Here is a 24,756-nt window from a genome sequence, read left to right on the forward strand (position 1 = left end):
GGTATAAATAAAAAAAAAATAAAAATAAAAAAAGATCATCCCATCACTAACTCAGACTTGGATTCAGATTTGCTTTCAACATAAAGCACTTAAACTACCACCTAACATGCATTCTTTTTATATTCTTCATTGTTTATTACACTCAGTATCCTAGTATGACTCCAGAAATTGATTCAATAATTTAATCTAAAAGTTCCAAAACACTCAAGATGTCTTCCTCGGCTGCTAGAGTTCTGTTCAGTCCCTGTTCAATTTCTGCTATACCTTGTTCAAATGTATTATAACCCAGGAGTAGTCACGTGACTCAGTGTTTACATGTGCTTTTCAATACATAAGATCTCTTGTGAGGCTTCAGCTTGTTATTGCTTTATCTTGAAGCAGACAAATAAAGTTCTATTCAAATTCTATTCAGACTATATTCTCTGACCTTGGTATTTATGTATTAGGGAACTTGAACTTGATTTTATTGCTAATAGAGCAGCACAACAAGTAAATAAACGGTAGCAGAAAAACATATGACAAAGAACCAAAATAAACAGTTCGATGCACACACACACACTTAAAAAACTTTACCTTTTTTCCCTCTCTGTCAGACGCGGGTTTGTTTGTGACCTTGTAGCAGTGCAGATCCAGGACGTCCTTCATCTCATAGTTGTACCCTCGTCTTTTGCAAATTATTACAGCAATGTCGAATAAGAAAATATGCCTAAAAACAAAATAGACCGTTTAAATAATAGCTGTAATATATGCACACATTCAAATATGACAATGTTAAATGTACCATAACTATTATCATACGTCTTCTTTGTTTTGATACAATGATTAATGAGTGATATTTGCATAATTCAATTTTTCTTACTCAAAATTACAAAACGTGTTTAATATCCCATCGAAACCATAGAAACATATGCATTTCCTTGTCTTGTTCTTACATTTGATGGATGGGAACAATGATAAATAATAGCAAATCAGAGATACAATTCGTATGGCGAGCTGTAATTCATTTTTGCAGCATTGCGATTGGACTCGGGTACGATTTGTAACACGTACAATTTTTCCGGGTTTGGTTTGATTGTGAGGAATTTGATTTGGCTCCTTATGACTCCCATATGGAAAGCGTTCCCGAAAATGATCATATTAAAATGCATTGGAATGTATAATGTTTCATATGTGGTGATGCCAGAGTCTCAGGAGGAAGCAGGAGAGCTGGTGTTAAGTGCCAAATGAAGGTTACCCAATACTCTAATAAATGTTATGATGGTATACACTGTGTAAGGTGTGGTTAGGTTTGATAATATTACAAGGCAAGTTTCCATTGGGGAAGAACAGTGCGGAGTTTGATGGATGGCACTTTTCCAAAATGGTGAAGCCGTTTGATAAAAGAAGACCTATTATATGGGTTTAGGCTTCCTGTGTAAAGGGCCTACATTGCGCTATTTTCTGATGTTATACTGTTCTTTCTTGTCTTGTGTTTTGTTTCATTCATACATGTTTAACACACAAACCCTGCATATTTAGGCTGAGTTCTTCTCTCAAACAGAAAACATCCCGTTCCACCTTGTGATGTCATGTGGAAATAGTGTTTTTAAACTCCACACACCTAGAATCATTTGGATAATTTCAGCGCTGGAATTCCAAATCTGTACTAAACAAAAAAACGTTAACTTAAAAGCTACAACTACATGACATCACAAGGTAGAAAAGAGCATTTTGAGCTTTGGAGATGTAGACAAACTAATAAACCAGGATTACTCAAACATGTGTGAATGAAACGAAGCATAACTCCAGATAACACAGCCATTATAACACGGCTTAAAGCTCACAAAAATCAGCTCTGTGTAATATAAGACTTTTAAAGGTGACAGGTTGAGGACCTTTGGCCATTCAAACGACACTATATTTTGTTTTGAACTGTTAATTGCTGTTATTCATTACTCAGTTTGCCTCCATAGAGCTAGATTAGTTTAATGACACACTGGGGAAATGACAACACCTCCAAGGAGACAAGCAGGTGGTGGTTCCTCCATGAGACAAGTCACATAGTGCCCCTTTACAACTATTTAAATATGCATTTTAACTTGAAATGTTTAGATAGGTGAGAGTACACAATAATAACTATGTAAATATGTTGTAAATATCAATTCATGTTTTTTATAAACAGCAAACTATCCTGTCTCCATGGGGTCTTATGCATACATTTTTTATTGTATTATTTCTCTCAAATGTTAATGCTCCTGGACATGTTTTAACAGTGCATTGTGGAGGGTATCTTGGTTAAAAAAAATGAAAATTGCAAATCTAATGCTAATCCCAAATCTTGTTAAAATTTGCAATTAGATATTTTTCCTGAATTGTTCAACCAACTGAATATAACATAACATAACAGTAGTTATTTTGAATTATGCAGTATTTTTATTTTTTTTTATCATATTGCCCATGCTGCTCAAGAAGAAAGAATCCCAATTACTGAAGCACAACTGTGATCATTTCTTTGCTTGGTTTTAAGTACAAAACTTACTACCAGAGCGGACCTAGAAGCAGCTTCTGGTTTATAATTGGACAATATAGATTCAAATTCCATACTTTATTTCAAAAAACCCATATTTGTACAAGAAATGTTGCTAACTGAACAAACTTAACTTTTAACACATGAGCAAACTTGTGAGCACAAAAGTTACAATTATAGCAAATACTACTCAGAGATAACAGTATAGGGTTGAAAATCTATTGTTCTGCTCTGTTAAGTTACAAACCAAACGCATCAGATACATTTTAATTGTTTCCATAGGGAGACATTTGACCCGTTTCTTAATGCTAGTGAGGTAACCCATTAGAATCAGCAAGGACCCATCTCCAGATTTTAGGCTGATGGGGAAGAACTGCAAAATTACCCACAAACATGCAGAAATATCACTTGTTTGAAAGATTCTTTGTGATAATATACCAAACTAATATTCAGATCGCATATCTTCTATATATTGTATTTTATATCGTAAAATAGGACTTGGCGATATGGCAATAAATATCTAATCATGATCCTATCCCCATGACAATAAGATATAGATAAAATCGCCATATAAAGATTGTTTAATGCAGCTCTATGGTCAAAGACAGACACCACCCTCTCCTCCTACTGGGCAGCCGCGGTCATGCTTTGAGTGAGTGACGGGTGGATATAACCAATCTAAGAAAATCATGATGACAATTTCTGGCATATCGCCCACCTCTAATCGTAAACCCACCTGTCCTGTCTCCTCTTGTCTACATTTGAGACCAGCCGCACCTCTCCGTCTCCTTTGGGCCGACCAAATGTGATAAGAGGCTGGTTCTGAAAAAGGAAACAAAAAGTACTTTACCTCCTACGAAAATACTGACTCATATGTGCAACGCAGTCATTTAGAAACCCATTTGAATACATAGGTTTGTTTACTGTGTTCGTTTTTTTTTTCAGGAAAGACAGTGAATCATAATTAAAAAGGTATTCACAGAGTTATATTTATAATTGTAGTTTTGTCTCCATGGCATCCAACCTGTAAAAGTTAATGCATAGACTGTACATGGATTATGCAGAATTTTTAACTTCTGTACGAAACACCTATTCAGTTAATACTAAACAGACAGTTTATTTGACTTGTTTCAATATATTTCTAAATCTTTTCTACAGTAATTTTGTTTATTTATTTTGTTGTTTCACTAAATGCTTTGGTCAGGGGTAAAAAAAAAAAAGAAAAAAAAAGTATGTTATGAGGTTATTATTAAGAATTAAGAATTAAGAATTATGAGGTTCTATCTGATGTTCTTTGATTTTCGATACTTTTGACAACCCTAAATGTAACTGTTTCAACAAACACTTATTTATTTATCTTTATTTATACAGGGGGACCCAATGAGAGCACTTGGGCTCTCTTTTTCATGGGTGCCCTGTTTAAAATACAACACAAACCGAAAAAAAAACAACCAAAAAACAAATCAAAACAAATAAGTCCATATAAAACATCAAAAACAAGTGCAGGTGTGTGTATAAAAGTTTGTTATCAGATTATTAAATTGAAATTGTGTCACCAACGTGTCCAATTTTGCTTTTCCTTGGAGCATATTCCATTTTTGTGAAGCAAAACAGCTAAAAGCCCCTTTCCCATCTCAGTTCTGGTGCAGCTCGTCCTTAGCCTTATGCAGTCATGTGATCTGGTGTTAATTGTTCCAGTATCAATAATTAACAAGTAGGTGAGGTATTAGTTTTTGAAGTAATCCCTTATAGATAAACTTAATGCAGTGCTGTTCTCTTCTAACAGACAGTGATGGCCAACCCACTTTTTCATAGAGCGTACAGTGATGAGTTACAAATCCATCACCTGTTGATACTAAACCTAGTGTCAAAAAATAGATTTATAACTCATTTAAGCAAGTATCGATACTGAAAAACATCACTCGTCAGAATTAGTGTAATGGTATAATTTAGTGTAATGGTATAATAAACAAATGCTATTATTCTGTGTTGAAAATTACAAATCTGTCTCAAGAAGAGCTTTTAAGATTGTCATTTGGGTATCAAAAATGATTCTTAAGTATTGAATTTTAGTATCACTCTTGTTCTTCAATCCTTTGTGAATTGGGTTTGGTAAATTCTGGTGTTTTGCTTTCAGTATCTCAGTACTAAAGAACTAAAGAATGCAGATCGAACCTATTTCTGTCATTAACCAGACTCACCCTGTTTAATGGGGCGAGTTACCATGGTGACACAATACATACATTAGCAAAGTCTGCCTGATATGTTTTTAGATTGTTTGAAAATTCAAGAAAAAATACAAACTGGATTTAAACCACACATTTTCAGACAAATATTACATTGTGACAAGGCTTATTATATTACATTATTATAAATAGATTTCAGATAAATTCATTACCAAGTTCTCGATACATCTCTGGTACTGGTCGATCTCCCTCAAAGTCTCATTATCTCTCTTCACCTCGTTCACATACTGAGCCAGGTCCTATACAAAAATATACACAAAAGTAAGTTTACTGTACAAAAGTTGTTGGAATCCAGGTTTGAACTTATACTGAAGACTCTGAACTCACTTTTTGACATCTCCATAGAATGCAGTGAGCGAATAATATTGAGTATACTTCCACAATTGTCAAAATGTGAGATACTGTCTATATTATTGTCCTTGGATATGAGCTGGAATGGGGAATGTGTAAAGATTGAATAATAGTAATATCCCAATGTCTTCTGTGCATTGTTTCAGACCAATCTAGAAATCTCTATAAATGTAATTTTATTCGCAAATAGTCTATTTTATGATATGCTGTATTTTAATAAGCTAGAAGGGAAAAAAAAGTTAGACACCGGCCCTTTAAACTTTTCTGATGGTGTTTGTCCCAAGGTGTTATTTATGAGCCTGGAATGTTCCACAGTATAGCATAAACCATATCTATGCCTATGCTGTCAAGCATGCGACACCAGCAGGCAAAGTTACAGGTCAGATCTGTGAAGAGGGGAACCCCGTTTATTTATTATCATATCATAGAATATTCCAGGCAATATTCCATGGACAATAGCTGGTTAAGAATAAATAAAAATGCATTGTTTTCTACAGTTACCTAAAAAAAACATAAGTAAAAGCCATGAATCAAATGAAAAAAAAAAATCCGGAACAAATCACTAACTGAAATGAATTAATCTTTCTTCCTGTGATGGAGAGGTTTTCTGTCACAAAGCTGAGTGGCATTTGTCGGCATTTGGAAGCGTTCACTGAATCAGACGCTAACAAGCTCAAATCACAAAGATTACAGGCCATTACCACAAACGGACACTTACTTTCATAGCATCCAGAGCCAGTTTCAAGTTGTTCTTTTCAGATGCGTCATAAGTGTGTTTGACAAGCTCCTGATGGAAAGAGAGAGAGAGATTGAGTAAATTAAAGACAAAACAACATAGCGACTCTGTATTCTCTCAGTTTAGTAGCAGTATCAATGTGGTGAAAGGTTCATTTTAATCATTTATACAATAACAAAAATAGTATAATAGGTAAAAAAAAAAAAAGGTATTGTTTTTAATTATTGATGCACCGATATATACTGGTATCGGATACCGATCCTGAAAAATGAGCAGGATCGAAGATTGACTGTACTGGTTGTATTTGGCTCAGAAAGTCCATCCATCCATCCATCCATCCATTTTCTTCCGCTTATCCGGGGCCGGGTCGCGGGGGCAGCAGTCTAAGCAGGGACTCCCAGACTTCCCTCACCCCGGACACGTCCTCCAGCTCCTCCGGTGGGACCCCAAGGCGTTCCCAGGCCAGCCGAGAGACATAGTCCCTCCAGCGTGTCCTGGGTCTTCCCCGGGGCCTCCTCCCGGTGGGACATGCCCAGAACACCTCCCTAGGGAGGCGTCCAGGAGGCATCCTGAGCAGATGCCCGAGCCACCTCAGCTGGTTCCTCTCAACGTGTAGGAGCAGCGGCTCTACTCCGAGCTCCTCCCGTGTGACCGAGCTCCTCACCCTATCCCTAAGGGTGCGCCCGGCCACTCTGCGGAGGAAGCCCATTTCAGCCGCTTGTATCCGCGATCTTGTCCTTTCGGTCATTACCCAAAGCTCATGACCATAGGTGAGGGTAGGAACGTAGATTGACCGGTAAATCGAGAGCTTCGCCTTCCGGCTCAGCTCCTTCTTTACCACAACGGACCGATACAGCGACCGCATCACTGCAGACGCTGCACCGATCCGCCTGTCAATCTCCCGCTCCATCCTTCCCTCACTCGTGAACAAGACCCCGAGATACTTGAACTCCTCCACTTGGGGCAGAGACTCACCACCCACCCGGAGAGAGCAAACCACCTTTTTCCGGTCGAGAACCATGGCCTCGGATTTGGAGGAGCTGATTCTCATCCCAGCCGCTTCACACTCGGCTGCAAACCGCCCCAGTGCCTGCTGCAGGTCCTGGCTCGAAGAAGCCATCAGGACAACATCATCTGCAAACAGCAGAGATGAAATCCTGTGGTTCCCAAACCAGGCCCCCTCCGGCCCCTGGCTGCGCCTAGAAAGTCATAACTTTTATTCACCTAAAGCTGGTCTGCAATTACTTAAAAGATAAATATATCGCATTTGAATCAGTTTTGTCTTATTTCATATTTGCTTAAAGGAAATGCACTGGTATTGGTTGATATCGGGTATCAGCACACACTTAAAGCTGTAGCATCGAAATTGGTATCGGAACTGAAAAAACTGGATCGGTGCATCCCTATTTTGATTTATTTTGGAGCAAAGCCACTGAAAGTCAAATCTACAGAGGTCTTTGAATCCTAAAACATAACTAATGAGTGAAAATGAATACTTTTCTATGATTTCAGTTATAAGCCAAACAAATGTGATAATTACTATTTTCTTAATCCTGACAATAGGTGTTCAATATATATGTCTTTTCTGGTGGAGGATATGATTGTTGTGCATAAAATGTTCCACAGTATAGCATTAAAATTGTGTCTCTCCATGGCGACAAGCAAGTGACACCATCAGGTCAAGTTACAGATCAGATCCGTCAAGAGGCAAGCTCATTCACAGTAAGAATGCATGTTTTTCAAGGTATTACTTTTCACATAAACGCAGATTAATGCCATACTGCGGAACATCTCCATGGAAACAAGCACCGGAAAAGTTACTTAGTGAATATTTAAAAAGGTAAACCATTGAATAAATAGGATCTCAACTTCTAGGTAATTTAATACTTGACTTTTATGATATAACAACAATATGATCTAGCTATAGGGGGGCTTTGAAATACAAAACTTGTGGTTATGGGGCAACCTCTCAACCCTCTGAGACAGTGCCGGCCCGACGATCAAAACAACTTTAAACAAAACTAAAAGAACGTTATTTGCTTTTGAGAGATGGAAAGTGGATCGCGCGCACGTCTATTGGATTAATCAGGTTTGCAGACGCTATTGTTTGAAGTGTAACGTGCACACAGGTGCCAATCTGTTGATGAAATCTGTCCAGTCTCCAGAGGTCTGCGTGGTTTTAATTATGAACGGTAGAAGAGAGGTAGAAAGAGGGAGGGAGGGAGAAGGGGGGTAGAGTGAGAGGTTGAGGGAAAGGGAGGACAAGTGAGATGGATGGAGAGGTGAGGGGGAGAGAAAGGAGGAGAGGTAGACTGAGAGGAAGATAAAAAGATAAAAGGAAGATAAAAAGTAAGACAAGAAAGAGAAAGGGGAGTTAGAGGAGGGGAAGGAGATGATAAAGATAAAGAGAGACAATGGGAGAGATGAACAAAGAGAGGGAGGGGAGAGAAAAGAGGGGTGGGAGGGAGAATAGAGAGGGGGAGATATGGAGAAAGAGGTGAGAAGGAGTGGAGAGGGAGGAAGAGCAAAGGAAAGAGGGGAGAGATGAGGAGAGGTAGAGTGAGAGTGAGAGGGAGTAGAGGAGTGTACACAGAGAAAGAGTGAGAGAGATAAAGAGGGGGAGATGGGGAGAGAGGGAGAAGGAGTAGAGAGGGAGAAAGGGCAAAGGAAAGAGGAGAAAGAGATGAGGAGAGGTAGAGTGAGAGGAGAATACACAGAGAGAGTGAGAGAGATAAAGAGGGGGAGATGGGGAGAGGGGAGGGAGAAGGAGTAGAGAGGGAGAAAGAGCAAAGGAAAGAGGGGAGAGAGATGAGGTGGAGGTAGACTGAGAGTGAGAGGGAAGAGAGGAGGATAGACAGAGAAAGAGGGAGCTAGATAAAGAGGGGGAGATGGGGAGAGCGAGGAGGAGAAAAAAAAGAGAGGGAGGGTGTTGCAGGCTGAGAGGGGAAACCACACCCAGAAAGAGGGGAATGGATAGAAAGGCCAAAGAGGGAGGAGAGTGGGGAAGGCAGAGAGCACCTGTGAGGGAGGGAAGGAAGAGAGGAAGAGAGATAGGGGAGAGAATGAAAGGAAAGAAGGAGAGAGAAAGAGGGGGAAGATATGGAGAGAGGAAGAGATGGAGAAAGAGAGGGGAGAAGGAGTGGAGAGGGAGAAAGAGCAAAGGAAAGAGGGGAGAGAGGTGAGGAGAGGTAGAGTGAGAGTGAGAGGGAGGAGAGAATACACAGAGAAAGAGCGCGAGAGATAAAGAGGGGGAGATGGGGAGAGCGAGGAGGAGAAAAGAAAGAGAGGGAGGGTGTTGCAGGCTGAGAGGGGAAACCACACCCAGAAAGAGGGGAATGGATAGAAAGGCCAAAGAGGGAGGAGAGTGGGGAAGGCAGAGAGCACCTGTGAGGGAGGGAAGGAAGAGAGATAGGAGAGAGAGTGAGAGGAAAGAAGGAGAGAGAAAGAGAGAAGAGAACATAACACAGACACAGAGAAGAAGGGTGGGAGACAAAAAGAGTGACAGAGGGCAGAAAGGCTGAGACAAAAATAAAAAGAGAGAAAGAGATTGTATGAAAAGAAAGTAGAAAAGAACTCAAGAAGGAAGGGTGAGAGAGGAAAGAGAGAAGAGAGGGAGTGAGTGAGAGAGAGGGATAGAGAGGAGAGAGGGATGCAGCTGACAAACATTCTTTATCATTACACTCATCATGCAAGAGAGGAAGAGTGAGGAGAAAGAGAGGAAAGACAGGGAGAGAGTGTGTGAATGAGAAAGAGAGATAAAGAGGATGAGACAAGCGTTCCCATTCTACCATTATACCCATTATGCAAGAGAGGGAAGGGAGGGTGAGAGAAGAAAAACTCAGGGGCTGAAAAAAAAGATGATGGAGATAGAGAGAGGAGAGAGGGTGACCAAGGAGGAGTGAGAGGGTGAGAGAGAGAATGAGAACGAGACAGAGAGAGGAATTGAGGCGAGACAGTGAGAGGGTAGAGAGGGATAGAGGAGAGGAAGAGTGGAAAGAAATAGACAGCAAACATTCTTTCTCATTATACCCATCATGCACCTGTCTGTTCAGTGTTTAAACATGTGGACGTATGTTACAGCAACAGCATGAGTCTGTTTACTGCACTTTATCTCACAACACAAGAGCTCAGGGTTAAGATCACAATAGATAAAGATAAAGGAGTAGGTCTTTTATATAAATACATTTTAAGTGCATTTGCATTGAGTACTCGCACTTCACTTCATTAGAAAATTAGCATATTGTATTATACCAACATGGAACCTCCCTGGACGACTGAGGGATTACACAGATATAAGACTGCATGGTAATATAATAAAACGACTTCATGTTGAAAATCACACTCCAACGTCTAAAGAAGGGCTGTTTTTATTATCATCGTATTGAGCCTATTCATTAGTATCAAAATCAATTTTGAAATTTTTGTATCTTGACAACACTAGGAGGATCCACATTGTCTCCATGAGGATATTATTGCTTTCTCTGGAATGTTTCGCAGTATGGCATTTATAGTATCCACCTTGCATTTATTCAACTACAGGTGTGTTTATGTGAAAAAGAAAACTTTGTGGAAAACATGAATTCTTACTTTGAACAGGCTCACCTCTCAAAAAATCTAATCTGTAACTTGGTCTGATGGCATAACCTCTTTGTCTCCATGGAGACAGACAAATTTCCTGCAATACTGTGTAACATTCTACAGACCTGAAACTAGAAATTTTACAGTGAACCTTTAAAGAGCCATAGAGCTTGAAAAGTTTAATGGTTAGATTGTGTAATAAGAAATATAAATTTACATGATTTTCATGTAATTGGATATATGATAATTCAGTACCTAAACCAAAATGACAATGCTCTTTTCAAACATTTGAATGATTCAGCCCATCTTCTCTGGAGATGGGCTGAATCATTCAGTGATAAGCAGAGGTGGAAAAAGTACTGAAAATTTGTATTCAAGTACAAGTATATTTACATGGCCAATAATGTACTTAATCACAAGTACAAGTACTGTTGCCAAAATTGCAACTGAGTCAGTAAAAAGTATACTTGAAAAATACTACTAGTTACTAGTTATTTTAACACAATTTTAGAAGAATTTTACATATATAAAACTTGATCTATCAAAAAGGGTAAAAATATATTTTGTTGTTTTAAACCACGATTCACATACTCACTTAGCTCTGGTCAATCAGAGCGGGTGATGCTGTTATGTGTGTTTGTCAGTACAGAAAGGAGCAGAGACAGATGTGGATAGGGACGGCTGGGTGCTGTACTTGGTTACAGGTGTAAAAAACTACTTAAAGTACAATTACCCCAAAATGTACTCAATTACATCAACATGAGTATTTGTAATTAGTTACTTCCACCCCCGGCGATAAGGTCATTTCAAATATAAAACTACCTGCTAGCATGAATCCAGTCATAGGAAATGATTTATAATGAGAAAGTAAACAAGACTATATTGTATAGTGTTAACTCAGTTTGTTTAAACGATTAAATGAACAAAACTATGTAGTTTGGGGTTTATGTGAAGTACACTGATATAATGTAAATTCTGAATGATGAATAATGTCATTGCATGTGGTCACAGTGGACATGAGGCTGGCAATACATGGAGAACAGTGCCCTCAAGTGGCTGACTGCGCACATCAATGTGGACAGTTTGGTGAAAGATTTTATTGCAGCAGTGATGAGTAATATGTATGGGAAATAATAGAACCTGTTAGTCATTAATAAATACATTTTGTGAACATATGTAGCTAACTGTAGATTTTAATTTTGGCTATTCAGTCCCACAATAGTAGTTAAGGTCAGTTGTATGTATAGTCATCCTGTTCTCATGTTACTAAACTTCCTAACTCCATTTTGATTTTAAGGAATAGACTTGATACTCAATACCGATTCAAATACCACGATGAGAATTAAAAAAAAATAATAATAAATAATTTTCCACATTAAATCGTCACATTCTTTTATATTATTATGTGGCCTTGTATCCATAGTGTTCTGATACAGCTCAACATGATTCTAAATCTATTCAGGAAAGGTTAATCTCTGTTCTGTGAATGCAAGTTTTTTAGTATCAACACTAACCCTGACCCTTTAGATTAGTATCAATCTGGTCTCCACACCCTCCGTTTCCTCTCAACCCCAGTCAAACGTCATTGTGCAATCAGATTTGTTTTTTAAGTGTTGCATGTGAAAAGAAGGAGCTCACTGATCAAGAATCATTTACAAATAAAATCAAATTAATCTCACCTCAGATTAACAGAGTTTAGTGCCTCATTCATTAATTCTGCAGAAATGTTTTTCAGCTCCCATGTTTTTCAGCTTTTTTTTTCCTTTATTTTTTCATACAGATTGTCCCTGATTGGCTAATCCACCTGTCAATCGTGCCCATTTGAAAACGAGGAGTTTTGCTGGTGACCAGTCTCATATCTTTGTACAGTATTGAAGACGTGTGTATTCTGGATCCCAGGCAAGTAGAAGGGTATTTTTATATCAAATTATTCACCAAAAACATTACAACTACCATTTCCCCCTTCCTTATTTAACTTATTTAATTCAATCTGTGTGTTAGGGTTCACATCCTGGTTTGGTTTGAGCTCAGTTTAGTCCCGGTCTAGCTCAGGTTTAGTCCCAGTCTTGTGATTATAATGTGGTGTACGTGCAACTGGTCACACAGCCCTAGTAGTTTTTTTGAGAGTTGAAAATGAAACTAGCAGAATTATCTGGTGTGTGACTGATAATAATCTCAAATTTCTTTACCTGTAGAAGAAGATGGTATTTTAAAACTCTTTGCATCGGCACCACCAGCAAATCCCTCAGGGTGAACTTCCCATTGTTGGCTCTTTTGGCACATTCCTACATAAAGAAATTTAAATTGCATCAAAAAATAATAAATAAACTTTACATTAAAACCACACAGGATCCACAGCTATACTAAAATTAGCCAACAAGCAAAGGTGAGTTTAATTGCAGTCTATTTCAGATTTATTGTACTAATGAAAACTATATTTATTTACAGACAATACAAAATATCAAAACTTCAAGCCAAACATGAAGATTAGAAGATTAAGTCAGAAGAGTTATCACAAATTACAGACAATAATATATCCAACTAAGGCAACTGTGGCTATCAAAAAACATAAGCTGGCAAAAACTTTCAAATTAAGTAGCAGAGTGTTTGGTTTAGTTCAGGCTTACATTTGTTCTTATCATAACTTTCATTTGTTCATCTAACCTCCAGTTTCAGGCGAACGTCGTCTTTCTCTTTGCAGATCAGGTCCAACACAGCGATGGCTATCTCCACTCGACTGCAGTAGATCCCATATATGAGCAGCCTTTGAACCAGAGAATTAAGAGAAGCAGAGATCAACTAATATGTTTTTTTTCATAGCCAATACCAGAGACCGATAAGCTTTGCCGATATTTTTAGGCTAATATCTTGGACCAATTTGATCATTTTTCCAAATATATATGATTTGAAATGACTACAAACTTAATTACTATTATTACTTTGCACAGCTCTGCATAATAAGGAGATTATTTTTACACATTTGCAACATTGTTTTAGTACTAACCTACACAGGCGGGTAGTTACCTTTACTCCTACTTGAGTAATAAATTTGACAGTGTAACAGTACTCTTACATGAGTAAAAGTAAGTTTGGGTGACTCTTCCCACTATGAGTGAGTCTGCAGGTGACAAAAGCTTTATGTTGACATTATGAAATGATTTGAACATTTGTATTTCTTGCACTGCTCCTTCAAATATGATTTAGTTTCTCATTTTTGTCTATTCTTTGAAAATACCAGATTTTTTTTTTTTTTTTTTTTTTTTTTGCATTATTGAATGTTTTATCCTTCAAATTACTAGCAATGAGCATTGAAAGAAATAAAATGTTCATCTTCATACCTTTCTTTGTAGCTGATGAAAATTTGATAGAGATTTAAGGCATTTTTGAAGAGTATGGAATCTTGAACTTCAACCATCAGGCTCTTGTGTAATCTAACCAGGTCCTGTATAAAACAATAACACATAAGAGCTGCTAAGTAATGTTTAAATCTGACAAATGTTTCTGGATTAAAAAGGTTGATTAAACTTACTGGGATATTCAGGAAAACTTTCTCCATTTCATTTGGAGTAAAGAAGTTCCTCAGAGGATTCAGGAAATACTGTGTAGAAGATCAGAAATGACTTAAACCAAATATTTACAAATTAAATGTTTCTGAAATTCTATAAATCACTAAGTCAAATTTTTAGTTTTACATGTTTTTGGGCAGAAAAGAATTATGGGCATTAGTTACCACCTAGGTGCTTAGACTCTATTGTGACTTTAACTATATAAATAAATGACAAATGAATGGGAAATTTACTTCTGGAAGGCTTTAAAGTGGGCAGAATTGTTGAGCTCCATAAGAAGTACAGTTATAATAATATATAATACCTTCTCTATTGACTCCAGTGTTTCCGTGTACTTTTCTTCAGTCTGTTTGATCTCAGACAGACAATAGCTCCGCACATCCACTTCTGCCGGCTATAACAAACACAGTATGTAGACTACAGATACACATACGTGCAAAAGGTTAACCCTTTATAACATTTCTCTGACTTTCTGTTTAACTAAACAGAGATTGGTTTTAAAATTAGCAGCCTGATTGTAGTTAATGGTCAAAAGTTGAAAGAATATATGTGCTTATCTATATTTTCTTTCTCCAAGTTTCCTAAGTTCCTCTAAAAATTCAATATTTAGTAAAGCTTTTGATTAATTGTGTTAAATATGTGTGTGCTATATTTAGATTAACATGGCACATTTAATTAAAGAGGGGGTATTACACTTCTATGGGGTATTAACTGCTAACACATTGGATATTAGTTCACCATGTTACCCTTGATTGTTTTGGAAATGCTATATTTGCAGAAAACAACACATTAACATGTTTAATAAGTTTTAGTTTTGCTTTTGATGCTCTGAGTCCCTCCTCTGTTTGCTCTTGACTCCCTCTTCAGAGCAGTAGTTTCATTAGTGAAATGCTACATTACAATTAGCATTTCACTAATGAAACTACTGCACATCATATCAGCTGTTGTGTATTGTTTTGTATCATGCTTTTGTATATTATTATAGAAAATTGCTGTGCAGGGCATGGGTGACACAGGCTTGTGTGCTAATCATTAGGTACAATCATGTTGTAACTTTAACTGTAACAAGGATTTGAATAGGGCCCAGGAGAGATCACTAAACTGTTCAAACATGCATGGATGACAAAACCTCTTCAGGCATGTTTATGTTGAGGGAACATTGTAATGTTGTGTACAAAAAGTCGATTTTGCATAATATCCCCACTTGAAATTCTTATAAAAAATATATTTACTCTTTTTCAAGGGCCAAAATGAAAACCAAAGACTAAACCAGAATTAAAACAAGGCTAAATTTAATTCTTTGAAATTTACACATTTAGTTCCTTCAAATTTTGGAAATTTCCATTCTTTCCTTTCATAGTTAGTTATTTTGTGGATATAGTTTTAGCCTATAAATAAACAATATACTGCATGTGTATGTTTGCGATTGACAGCTGTACCAAACTAGGCTGCAGATCAGTCCTCATGAGGTCTTCATAAATTTCTCCTCCTGTGTAGTCTTCCTCAAGGCCATAGACCGCTGTGTACAGCTCCTCTGCATCCTCTGGGACATTCTCACTGCAACAAAACACATGAGTAGTAGTATTTGTTTATTTCGAACATGTGTCTTCAATATACAATGTAACATAAAGGTCCTATATTACACAAAACTAACTACTAAGCTTTAAGCCATGTTATAATGCTGTTACCTCCTCAAAAACGTACGTGGAGTTGTGCTTTGTTACATGTCTGAGTAACCCTGCTTTATGAAGCGGTCTGAATCTCCAAAGCTCAAAATGCTCTATTCCACCTTGTGATGTCCTGAAGCAGTAGTTTTCAAGTTCAAGTTTGTTTAGTAGATTGATAATCCCAGGGCTGAAAAATCCAAATGATTCAAGTGAAGGTGTATGGAGTTTAAAAACACAGTGGAGCACTTCCCGTGTTAAATATGCAGTATTTGTGTGGTAAAGGGAAACAGCATTATAACATGGATCAGAAAAGAGGATATATGGGCCCTTTAACAAAAACATGACGCATTATATTTGAAAGTCAGTGGTATTATAAAAATCAACTACCCAATAATTTGAAATCTAATCCAAATTTCATTTAAAAGCGGTCTATAATGGGGAAAAAAAAACTCTTAATCCTGTAGTTTAGACTTTTGTAAACATGCTCTGAAATGCTTAGGAGTGAATATCTTTTAGTAGTTTTTCAAATGTTAATACTCCTGGGTCTGGCTTGACACTGTGCACTTTGAACTAAATCCTACTTTGAAAACGTTAATAGCAAATGTGATTATAATTGCAGTAATTAACACATAGCAATTACTGTGAAGGGCCTTGAATCTTTAATTGCTTCTACATGTTTTGCACCTCAATATAAACGAATAACAATTAATAAAAAGATGGACAGATTGCTGACCCCCACGAACAAAAGGTTGTCAGTTGAAACACTTGTGTCATTGAGCAAGACACAAATGTTGAATGTATGATTATTGTGTTAGATTAGATTTTCAAAGGGCAAAAATATAGAAACAAATCATGGGTACAAATTACAACACAAAAGTAGAGTTGTTAAAAATACCGACAATCAAATACTAATCAATACTAAAACTAGTACTGAAACTAGATACACATTTCAGAAGATATTGATACAAACAGTCACATTCACACGAGAGAAATGAAACTTTCCTGAAAAGCTTTAAAATGATCTTGAGCTGTATCAGAACAAGTATAATACCAGATAGACTAGTATACACCCATGGAGCACTGTGAACCTACCTGGACAACTGAGGGATTAGACAGATATAAGACCACATGATAATATGAAAGTACATAAATGTTGAAAATCACACTAAATAAAGAGCTGCTTTTTTTAATTATTATTATTATCATCATGGTTTCGAAATCAAATTTTAGTACAGTGACAACACAAGCCAGAAATAGTCATACCGGTAATTGATTTACTTGTTCCAATAAGCAGTTCAATATTCTTAAATATACAGAATACATTTTCATTACCCTCTCTCTATATTTGATTTGCCTTTATAATTTCATGTCCTGTCACTGAAACTATCTCCTAGGCCTGTCACAATAACAAATTTCGAAGTTAGATATACTGATTCTGAAAATATCACGATAAACGCCAATACTGAAATTAATTCATACCACTTTCACCCTTTCCTAAGTGACTCATATTAAACATAATGTGGCCAGCAATATATAAATAGTACAATGAAACACTAAAGTCGCCCTTCTGCCTTGAAGGTGGAAAAGAGCAACATAAAAATGTCACTATGACTCATTTAAAGCAGTTAGTTCTTGTATCTATAATGCATTATGCAAGTTAAGTATTGGACCATCTACAACTCAAATGTCAACACATAAGGATAATACTACGTAAAATTAAGAAAAATGTCCCCACGCAAAGGTCCACGCGATATATACTGAGCCTGAAAAATACTGTTCATCAAGCATAAACTGAACGATAAGTCGACATAGTAATTGAGACAGGTTTACTGCCTCCCTAACCTTGATGTGGGTGGTTTGTATACATTTAACATTTACTGCAAAATAATTGGTAGTTTTTTGTTTTCCATGTCTTTTACCGAACCATGAGGCCGTTTAAACCCCTGGTGAGTGATTACTATTGCTAAATAATCATGTCCTTTTAAACGGTATAAACAGGGAGGAGGCTAATACATACTCAATCAAGTCCTCCAGGTTGTTATAAATGTCCTCATCTTCTAGACTCTCCTCGGTGGGAAAGGGTCTGAAATTAGAGAAAAAAGGAAGACAAAAGTACAAAATTCATATGTGATAAAGCACAAAAAATATGTATCAAAATGGGATAAAAAAAAAGCAAGTGATATTAAATAAAACCATCAATGTAATGTATATTAAAGGTCCACAACTTTTCAGGGTCTGCTTGTCTCCATGATTTTATTGCTTTGCCTGGAATGTTCTACAGTATGGCATTAAACTGATATATCTCTAATGGAGATAGGAGATAGGAGATGGGAGTAGATGATGCCAAAAGGGCAAGTTACAAGTGTGAGCTGTGTGGATGTGACCCTGGCCATGCCCTGGCCCTGAACAGGCCCTGGCCATGCAGAACCAGATGGTTTCAGAGGCAGAGAACAGGGCACAGGAGCTGGAGGAGAGCCTGAAAACTGAGCAAGCCAATGTCCAAGCTCTAACACATAAACAATCTCTGACTTGGATGCTCAGAAGAACTTAGTTGAGGAAAACCAAAAACATCAGGATAAAATTAAGGAGCTGACTGTCGCTTTGAACAATAGTGAGGAGAAGAGAGTATTTGTGCAATTCAGATTTGAAAAACTGGTAGCTTCAAAATTTAATATGCGGGAACTGCTGCGGCACGCTAATAGTATAGCTAAGGAGTTCCAGGCTGAGGTCCATGAAAACTAAGCTAATGGGGACATGCATCCGGGTGCATAAACTCAAATGCTCCCTGATTGAGGAAGCATTTGAGTTTCAAAGGGGGGACTAAATAGTAGGCACATTGCAAACTGATTTAAAAGTGGTTTTAAATGAGTTTGCAATTTAGTTTGAAACCTGAATAAAGAATATATGGGAAAACGTAATGCAATGTAATTTATAAGTAAACGTATTTTTATAGAAGACTTACTTGAACCCTTGTTGTTGTGCAATGGCAGTGTGGGACAGTTTTGAAAGAGTGTCCATAACCTGAGGGAATAAAATATATATGAAAGTCACAATCAACAAAATAAGTTACACAGAAATCTGATCTGGGGCACTCAAATTAAATTCTAAACATGCACAAAGTAATTTTTCAGATGAAGGGTCCATAACGTGCTTGTCTCCATGGCTATTGTTTTGCCCAAATGTAAGCATTTGCAAGCAAAAAGTATGGCATTAAATGTATCAACATCCACACAAACAAATAGATAACACCACCAGGCCAAGTTATAGGTCAGATCTGTGGAGAGGTGAACCCGCTTGTAGTTTTTCAAGGTATTTTTGAGAATAAAAATGTGTTGAATTGAATAAATAGTTAGTCAGTTTAAGGTCAGTTTCCCTCGTCTCTGTTTGCATACAAATACACAGTTCCTTAATACTTTAGTAATGCATTAACCATCATGAGCTTGTGGTCTCAAGCTGTTCTGCCACACTAACAGCTCCTCACCTCTTCCTGTCTGCATGCATTCTGTGACTTTGCCCAAACTAAATGAGAAAGCCTTTCATCTACTCATGTCCTGTATGCAAAACCTATAAAATGATGAAATGAAAAGAAACATAACAGCTAAGGAAAAGAGTGTAGTTGGGGTAGTTGAGTTTCAGTGCTGTGAGGTAACTTGTCACCTATTTGGTGTTAAAGTCAATAATAGCTCAATTGAAAACCACAGTGAGATCTGTGCATAGGAGTGGAATTACGCTGTTGCACACCTACCACCTACCATTCATTGCTGAACTAAAAGCATTACATCTATTAGTAGTACCTTACATCACATTTATAGTACCACAACTGTAACATTAAGAAACTATGTGGTAAAAATACTATATAATTTTATTATAATACTAGTATTCATTCAAAGCTTACTTATAATGGATATGTTAAAGAACCTAATATGTTATTTTCTGATCTATTCACACTTAACACACAAACCCTGCAAATTTAGCTGAATGTTTCTCTTAAACAGAAAACACTTCCACCTTGTGATATCATATATTATTAAAGTCCTTAAACCTTCACTAGAATCATTTGGATGAGTTCAGCTCTGAAATTGCCAATCTCTACTGAACTAAAGGTAAAAAGGTCAATGATAACTACCACTATATGACATCACAAGTTGGAACAAAGCCTTATGAGCTTTGGACATGCTGACAAATTAATAATAAAGGGTTACTCATGCATGAATAAAACAAAACACAACTCCAGGTATGTTTTGATGAGGTAAACACATTATAACATGGCTTAAAGTTCACAAGAATACATTTTGTGTAATATAAGACCTTTACGTATAATGTGTAGTCCCTAAAGTGTTCTTGCCATTATTTTGATGCTACTTTAAATTGTTCATGGATTCTGGTTTAGACCAGTCTCTTTGGGATGATTCAAGAGGATTAAATCTTTGGCTCAGATTGGTGATGTTTCTGAAGGAGATTGGGCATTTCTGACGAAGCCAAGCAAGTGTGTCTGGAGACTATCCAACTGTCCTGAACCTATGTATTCTCATAATATTAAACTGAAATGTGCAACATCGACATCAGTAGATCATGTGGAAATGGAAATTACAGACTAAGATTATTTAGGTTTAGTTGCAGTGTTCATATTTGCAGGCATGGTCCCCCGGTTGGGATTATGAGCAGCAGATTAAGTGGAAGCGGGTCTTTAGAGCAAAACATTGAAGGCTGAGGAATGTGTACTCACTGAGCAGACCAGAAAACATCCATCCAGTCATGTTTTAATTTAGATTTTCCTCACTAAATAAATAAATAATGAATTTATCAGTTGGGTTCATGCTCTTATTGAATCTTATTGTTATTAAGGGTTTGGCTTCACAAACTTGCCGTATTAATCTTATGGTTTAAAGTACTTTCAAGTGACAACAACCATGTATTTGGGGTTGAAAAATTGCACCACTTTCTGAAGCTATTGTGGAAAAAAAATTCCCTTTTGCTTATTTATGTTGACAGAGAAGACACTGAATTTTGTGCCAGTTTTTGTTTCATGTGGGTATAGGCAAAGTACTTGGAGTAGAGTCCTTTAGCTACAGCTGCTCAAATATATGCAATTTTCAAGAGGGAAGTGTAACCCCTTCAGGCCCCTGCCAAACGTAAAGATGGAGGATAAAATCTCACAAGATCGCTTTTCCCATGTGTGTCTTGAGGCAATACCTCATGGCACAAGATCTGGTCCCATGCCTAATACCTACTTTTAAGATGTATAGGTACCTGCAGTGGATATTTTTTACTTTTACTTCACTACTTGATAGATATTTTCAATGGACTGGACAGTAGAAAGTATTTTTCTTATGATTTAACATTTTACCCTTTAATAGTACTTGAGTAAAAGTAAAAAATATCAGATCTACTTAAGTATTTTTCACATCTGCATTGTTAATTTACTTAAGTTACTAAACTGAGTTGTTCCACCACGGGTAGTGTCAGCACTGATTCTTGAATGTGTGAGTTACCATTCCGAAGTCTCGAACATCGAAAAGGTCGAATGCTTCAAACAAGTCACATTTCTTCATCCCAAAGACTTCACAGCAGCAGGTCAAGAAGGTACGGATGTTCTTCAGACACAGGAACTGCAAGAAAAAGCACATCACGACAAGTCATTTAGGGAACAATGACAATATTCATTTATCTACTATATATTGGTCTGCATACAGTGCATACTTCAGTTCAACATGAGATAGGGTTGTCAAAAGTATCGAAAGATAGATAGTTTTAGGATCAAAACTAGATACTAATATCAATACTAGATACTCATTTGAGCAGGTATCAATACTAAAAAGTCACATTCACAAGTCAAGAAGAATGATCTTGAGCTGTATCAGAACAAGTATAAGACACAGACAATGCCCATGGACCACTATGGAACCTACCAGGTCGACTGAGGGATTACACTGATATAAGGATTGCATCACTCCACCTTTTTCTGTTCCGGTACCAATATCGATACTTTGGCTTTAAGTATCCCCTGATACCCGATATCAACCGATACCAGTGCAGAGACTGAAAATAGTATTGATTTCCTTTAAAAATAAAGTCATCCAAATGGGGTTTGTAACTGTTGTTTATCATTTAAAGTATCTACAGAACAACTTGTATATTTTACAAGCTCAATATTAATAGGTGTTTGGGGCCAACCTTGGCCAGTAAATCGTCTTATTACACTACTTTTACAGACAAAAATGTGATATCAACTGAAACGAAATCTTAGACAGCCGATCCATCAAAATGTGTGTGTTTGTTTATGATTGTGGTGTCAGAATCAGTATTGAGTCTATTTCTTAGTATCGAAATTTAGTTGAAATTATAGTATCGTAACAACACTAATATGAGGGTTAGGGTTAGCATAAACGATTAAATTATTGCTAAAAGTTTTACAAATGAGATCTATGGTTTGTAACTGCATTACAATTTCTTGTGAGTGCCTAAATGTACGTTGATGTTTTCACTGAATTGCCTTAAATACCTGGAGCAATGTTTGAAAGGCTACTATATCAGAACATTTTATTAGTTATGATTTTAGGAATAGCAGTGTGGTATGATCCAGGTATGCAGCCTTGTGTATACAGCATATTGCTCTCTTTTGGAGTCTAACTCATTGTTGCAAATTTGTTTTGTAATTACTATCCCAAACTTATGCACAGTATGAGAGGTATGGTAGTACTAGTGAACAGTGAAGGACGTTGAGTGACTTATAATCCAAAACTTGTTTTTGTCGTAACGGGTGAGTGTGGCGGACCAAAGGATGCAGACTCGGGGGATTATTTACAGGATTTATTGTAGAGAATAGGACAATGTACAACCAGTGGGTGATCCGGAGGTGAGCAGGTGAGCAGATGAGCAGTAACACAGGACACAGGAACAGACCACATGAAGGGACGACAGGACGACCAGACAGGCGTAGGGCAGAGCAAGCAGGAGACATCCAGGACCGGAGCACGACAAGAACACAAGGGCGACAGGAATGCAGGCAGGAAAGACGTGACACGACAGGGTCAAGTGAACATGACAATGATTCCGCCCTGAGTCTCCTCTCCCAGCTCCTCTTATGCCCAGCAGGCATGTTGATTGCACTGATGGGCTGCAGGTGCGCGCGGGAGGAGCCAGGAGCCCAGCCCAGATCTGGCAGGTGAGGGAGGGAAGGAGCACGCAGGGAGGAAAACCAGGAGTGGACACTGCGGATCATGACAGTTTTGTTCTTTGAAGTACTGCTATGTCTATTTAAAGTTTTTCTTGTACTTCAATGTTTAATGTTTTTAATGTGTGATTTACAATTAATTTGATTGTCCATTGTAACTCCTAAAAATCTAATTTCTATTACTTGTTTAATTAATTAATGTTTACACCATCCAATGAGATATTGATTTCTGTATTATTCATTCTATTTCCAAAATACATCATTTTAGTTTTGTCCATATTAAGTGATAGTTGAGTTAATTCTTGCAGGTCGAGCAAAACAAATTTGTGTCATCAGCAAACAATATGGGTTTCAGTACAGTTGACTCTTAATATAAAGAATAAACTGGGCTCAGTGCAGCCCCTTGTGGAACTCCACATTTAATAGTTATGTCTCTCACACTTGCATATTGTTTTCTGTCACTTAGATAAGCTTTGCTTGGATCCACAAAGACTCCTATTGAATGCATTTTTTGATCTAAGGAAGCAGTTATTTTTCCATACTGAGAGTCAGAGCAGATTGTGCTTATTTATACACTTCTCCAAACACAAATTAAAAAGTCTTTCCAGTATTTTGGAGACTTGTGATAGCAATGAGATAAGTCTATAGTTAATGGAGTGTCTGTCCCCTGAATTGTCCAAAGGTATAACTTTAGCAATTTTCATTTGATTAGAGAAGGTACCTGTTCTGAATGATAAATTACAAATATGTCAGTGGTTTTTAAATGGCCTCAATTATTTTTTGAGTGCCAACATATCAGTGCCATCACAATCCTTAGATTTTATTTTTTTTTATTGGCAAATTTGCCAACGATTAGTACAATTCATGTTTCTTGTGCTTCTGTTATAAATAAAATTTAAATTGCAGGGATAAGATTTATCCCTCCATACTTAAGGTATTACTGAGTCTGGTATTTTGCTTGTCAAGTTTTAACAAATTTTCAAAAACCTTTTTCATATTATATATATATTTTTTTTTATATTGTTAAAAATGGGTAACTTTTCTGCTTCTCCCCCTTGTTTATCACATCTTCAAAGTTTTTCCAGCAATCTACTGTAATTTTTTTCTTTTTTTTTTTGCTACTCCTGAAAACAGTAGTTAACTTATATGTTGTAGTTTTTTTATACTTCATTTCTGCTTCTTTTGTTTGTTGTCCAATGAAAAGTTTGTACAGCTTACACTTCTTTTTAGAAGCATTCTGCAAACCTTTTGTAATCCATGGACATTTTTTGTATTTGGATCTTTCCCTCATTGATCTTACAGGACAGAAATGTATTATAAGCACCACTGACATTATTGGCATAGAGAATGCGCTCCCACTTTTGCCCCAGTTAATCATTTCATTTAATGACTCCTCTGATGTAGTCTTAACACACTCACGGTATTCACTTGGTGATATCAGTGACCATCTTCCTGTAGTCACTGTACAAAATGAGTCACCAAGTAAAAGTTTATCAGAGCCGCTCATCATAGAGACGCCTGTAATGAACTCACCACAGCCAACAGGATGCCACTGTAAACTAACTACCGGTACATTCTAGCGTTGTCAAAAGCACTGACAATCAGATACTAATCAATATTAAAACTAGTATAAAAACTAGGTACTCACTTGAGCAGGTATTGATACTAGAATTAGAATGATCTTGAGTTGCAAGTGTAAGACCACACACAGTTGAAACCAGAAATTTACATACACTATATAAAATGACACATATGCATTTTCTCACTGTTTGACATGAAATCAGATTAAGCTTTTCCTGTTTTAGGTCAATTAGAATTACCAAAATTATTTCTATTTGCTAAATGCCAGAATAATGAGAGGAGGATTTTTAGACTATTTTTCATTTCTTTCTTCAAAGTTAGAAGTTTACATAAAGTCAGTTATTATGACTT

At 37.0% G+C, this 24,756-nt stretch overlaps 1 protein-coding gene across 2 annotated transcripts in view; it reads right to left on the reverse strand.

The window, feature by feature from the left end:
- LOC117385698 (guanine nucleotide exchange factor VAV3-like) overlaps positions 1 to 24,756 on the reverse strand; it is a 71,312-nt gene that overhangs the window by 43,173 nt on the left and 3,383 nt on the right. For both annotated transcript variants that reach the window (XM_055228569.1, XM_055228568.1), the window contains exons 2-14: positions 21,143 to 21,259; positions 18,613 to 18,671; positions 17,668 to 17,733; positions 15,423 to 15,540; positions 14,288 to 14,377; positions 13,947 to 14,015; positions 13,756 to 13,859; positions 13,082 to 13,181; positions 12,607 to 12,702; positions 5,822 to 5,890; positions 4,905 to 4,991; positions 3,243 to 3,328; positions 574 to 706 (exon numbers count right to left, since the gene is read on the reverse strand). In XM_055228569.1, coding sequence (XP_055084544.1) covers positions 574 to 706; positions 3,243 to 3,328; positions 4,905 to 4,991; positions 5,822 to 5,890; positions 12,607 to 12,702; positions 13,082 to 13,181; positions 13,756 to 13,859; positions 13,947 to 14,015; positions 14,288 to 14,377; positions 15,423 to 15,540; positions 17,668 to 17,733; positions 18,613 to 18,671; positions 21,143 to 21,259 — 1,194 coding nt within the window. The remainder of the gene's footprint in view (positions 1 to 573; positions 707 to 3,242; positions 3,329 to 4,904; positions 4,992 to 5,821; positions 5,891 to 12,606; positions 12,703 to 13,081; positions 13,182 to 13,755; positions 13,860 to 13,946; positions 14,016 to 14,287; positions 14,378 to 15,422; positions 15,541 to 17,667; positions 17,734 to 18,612; positions 18,672 to 21,142; positions 21,260 to 24,756) is intronic.

The sequence above is a fragment of the Periophthalmus magnuspinnatus genome, chromosome 17 (assembly GCF_009829125.3).
Source record: "Periophthalmus magnuspinnatus isolate fPerMag1 chromosome 17, fPerMag1.2.pri, whole genome shotgun sequence".
Classification (NCBI taxonomy): Eukaryota; Metazoa; Chordata; class Actinopteri; order Gobiiformes; family Gobiidae; genus Periophthalmus; species Periophthalmus magnuspinnatus.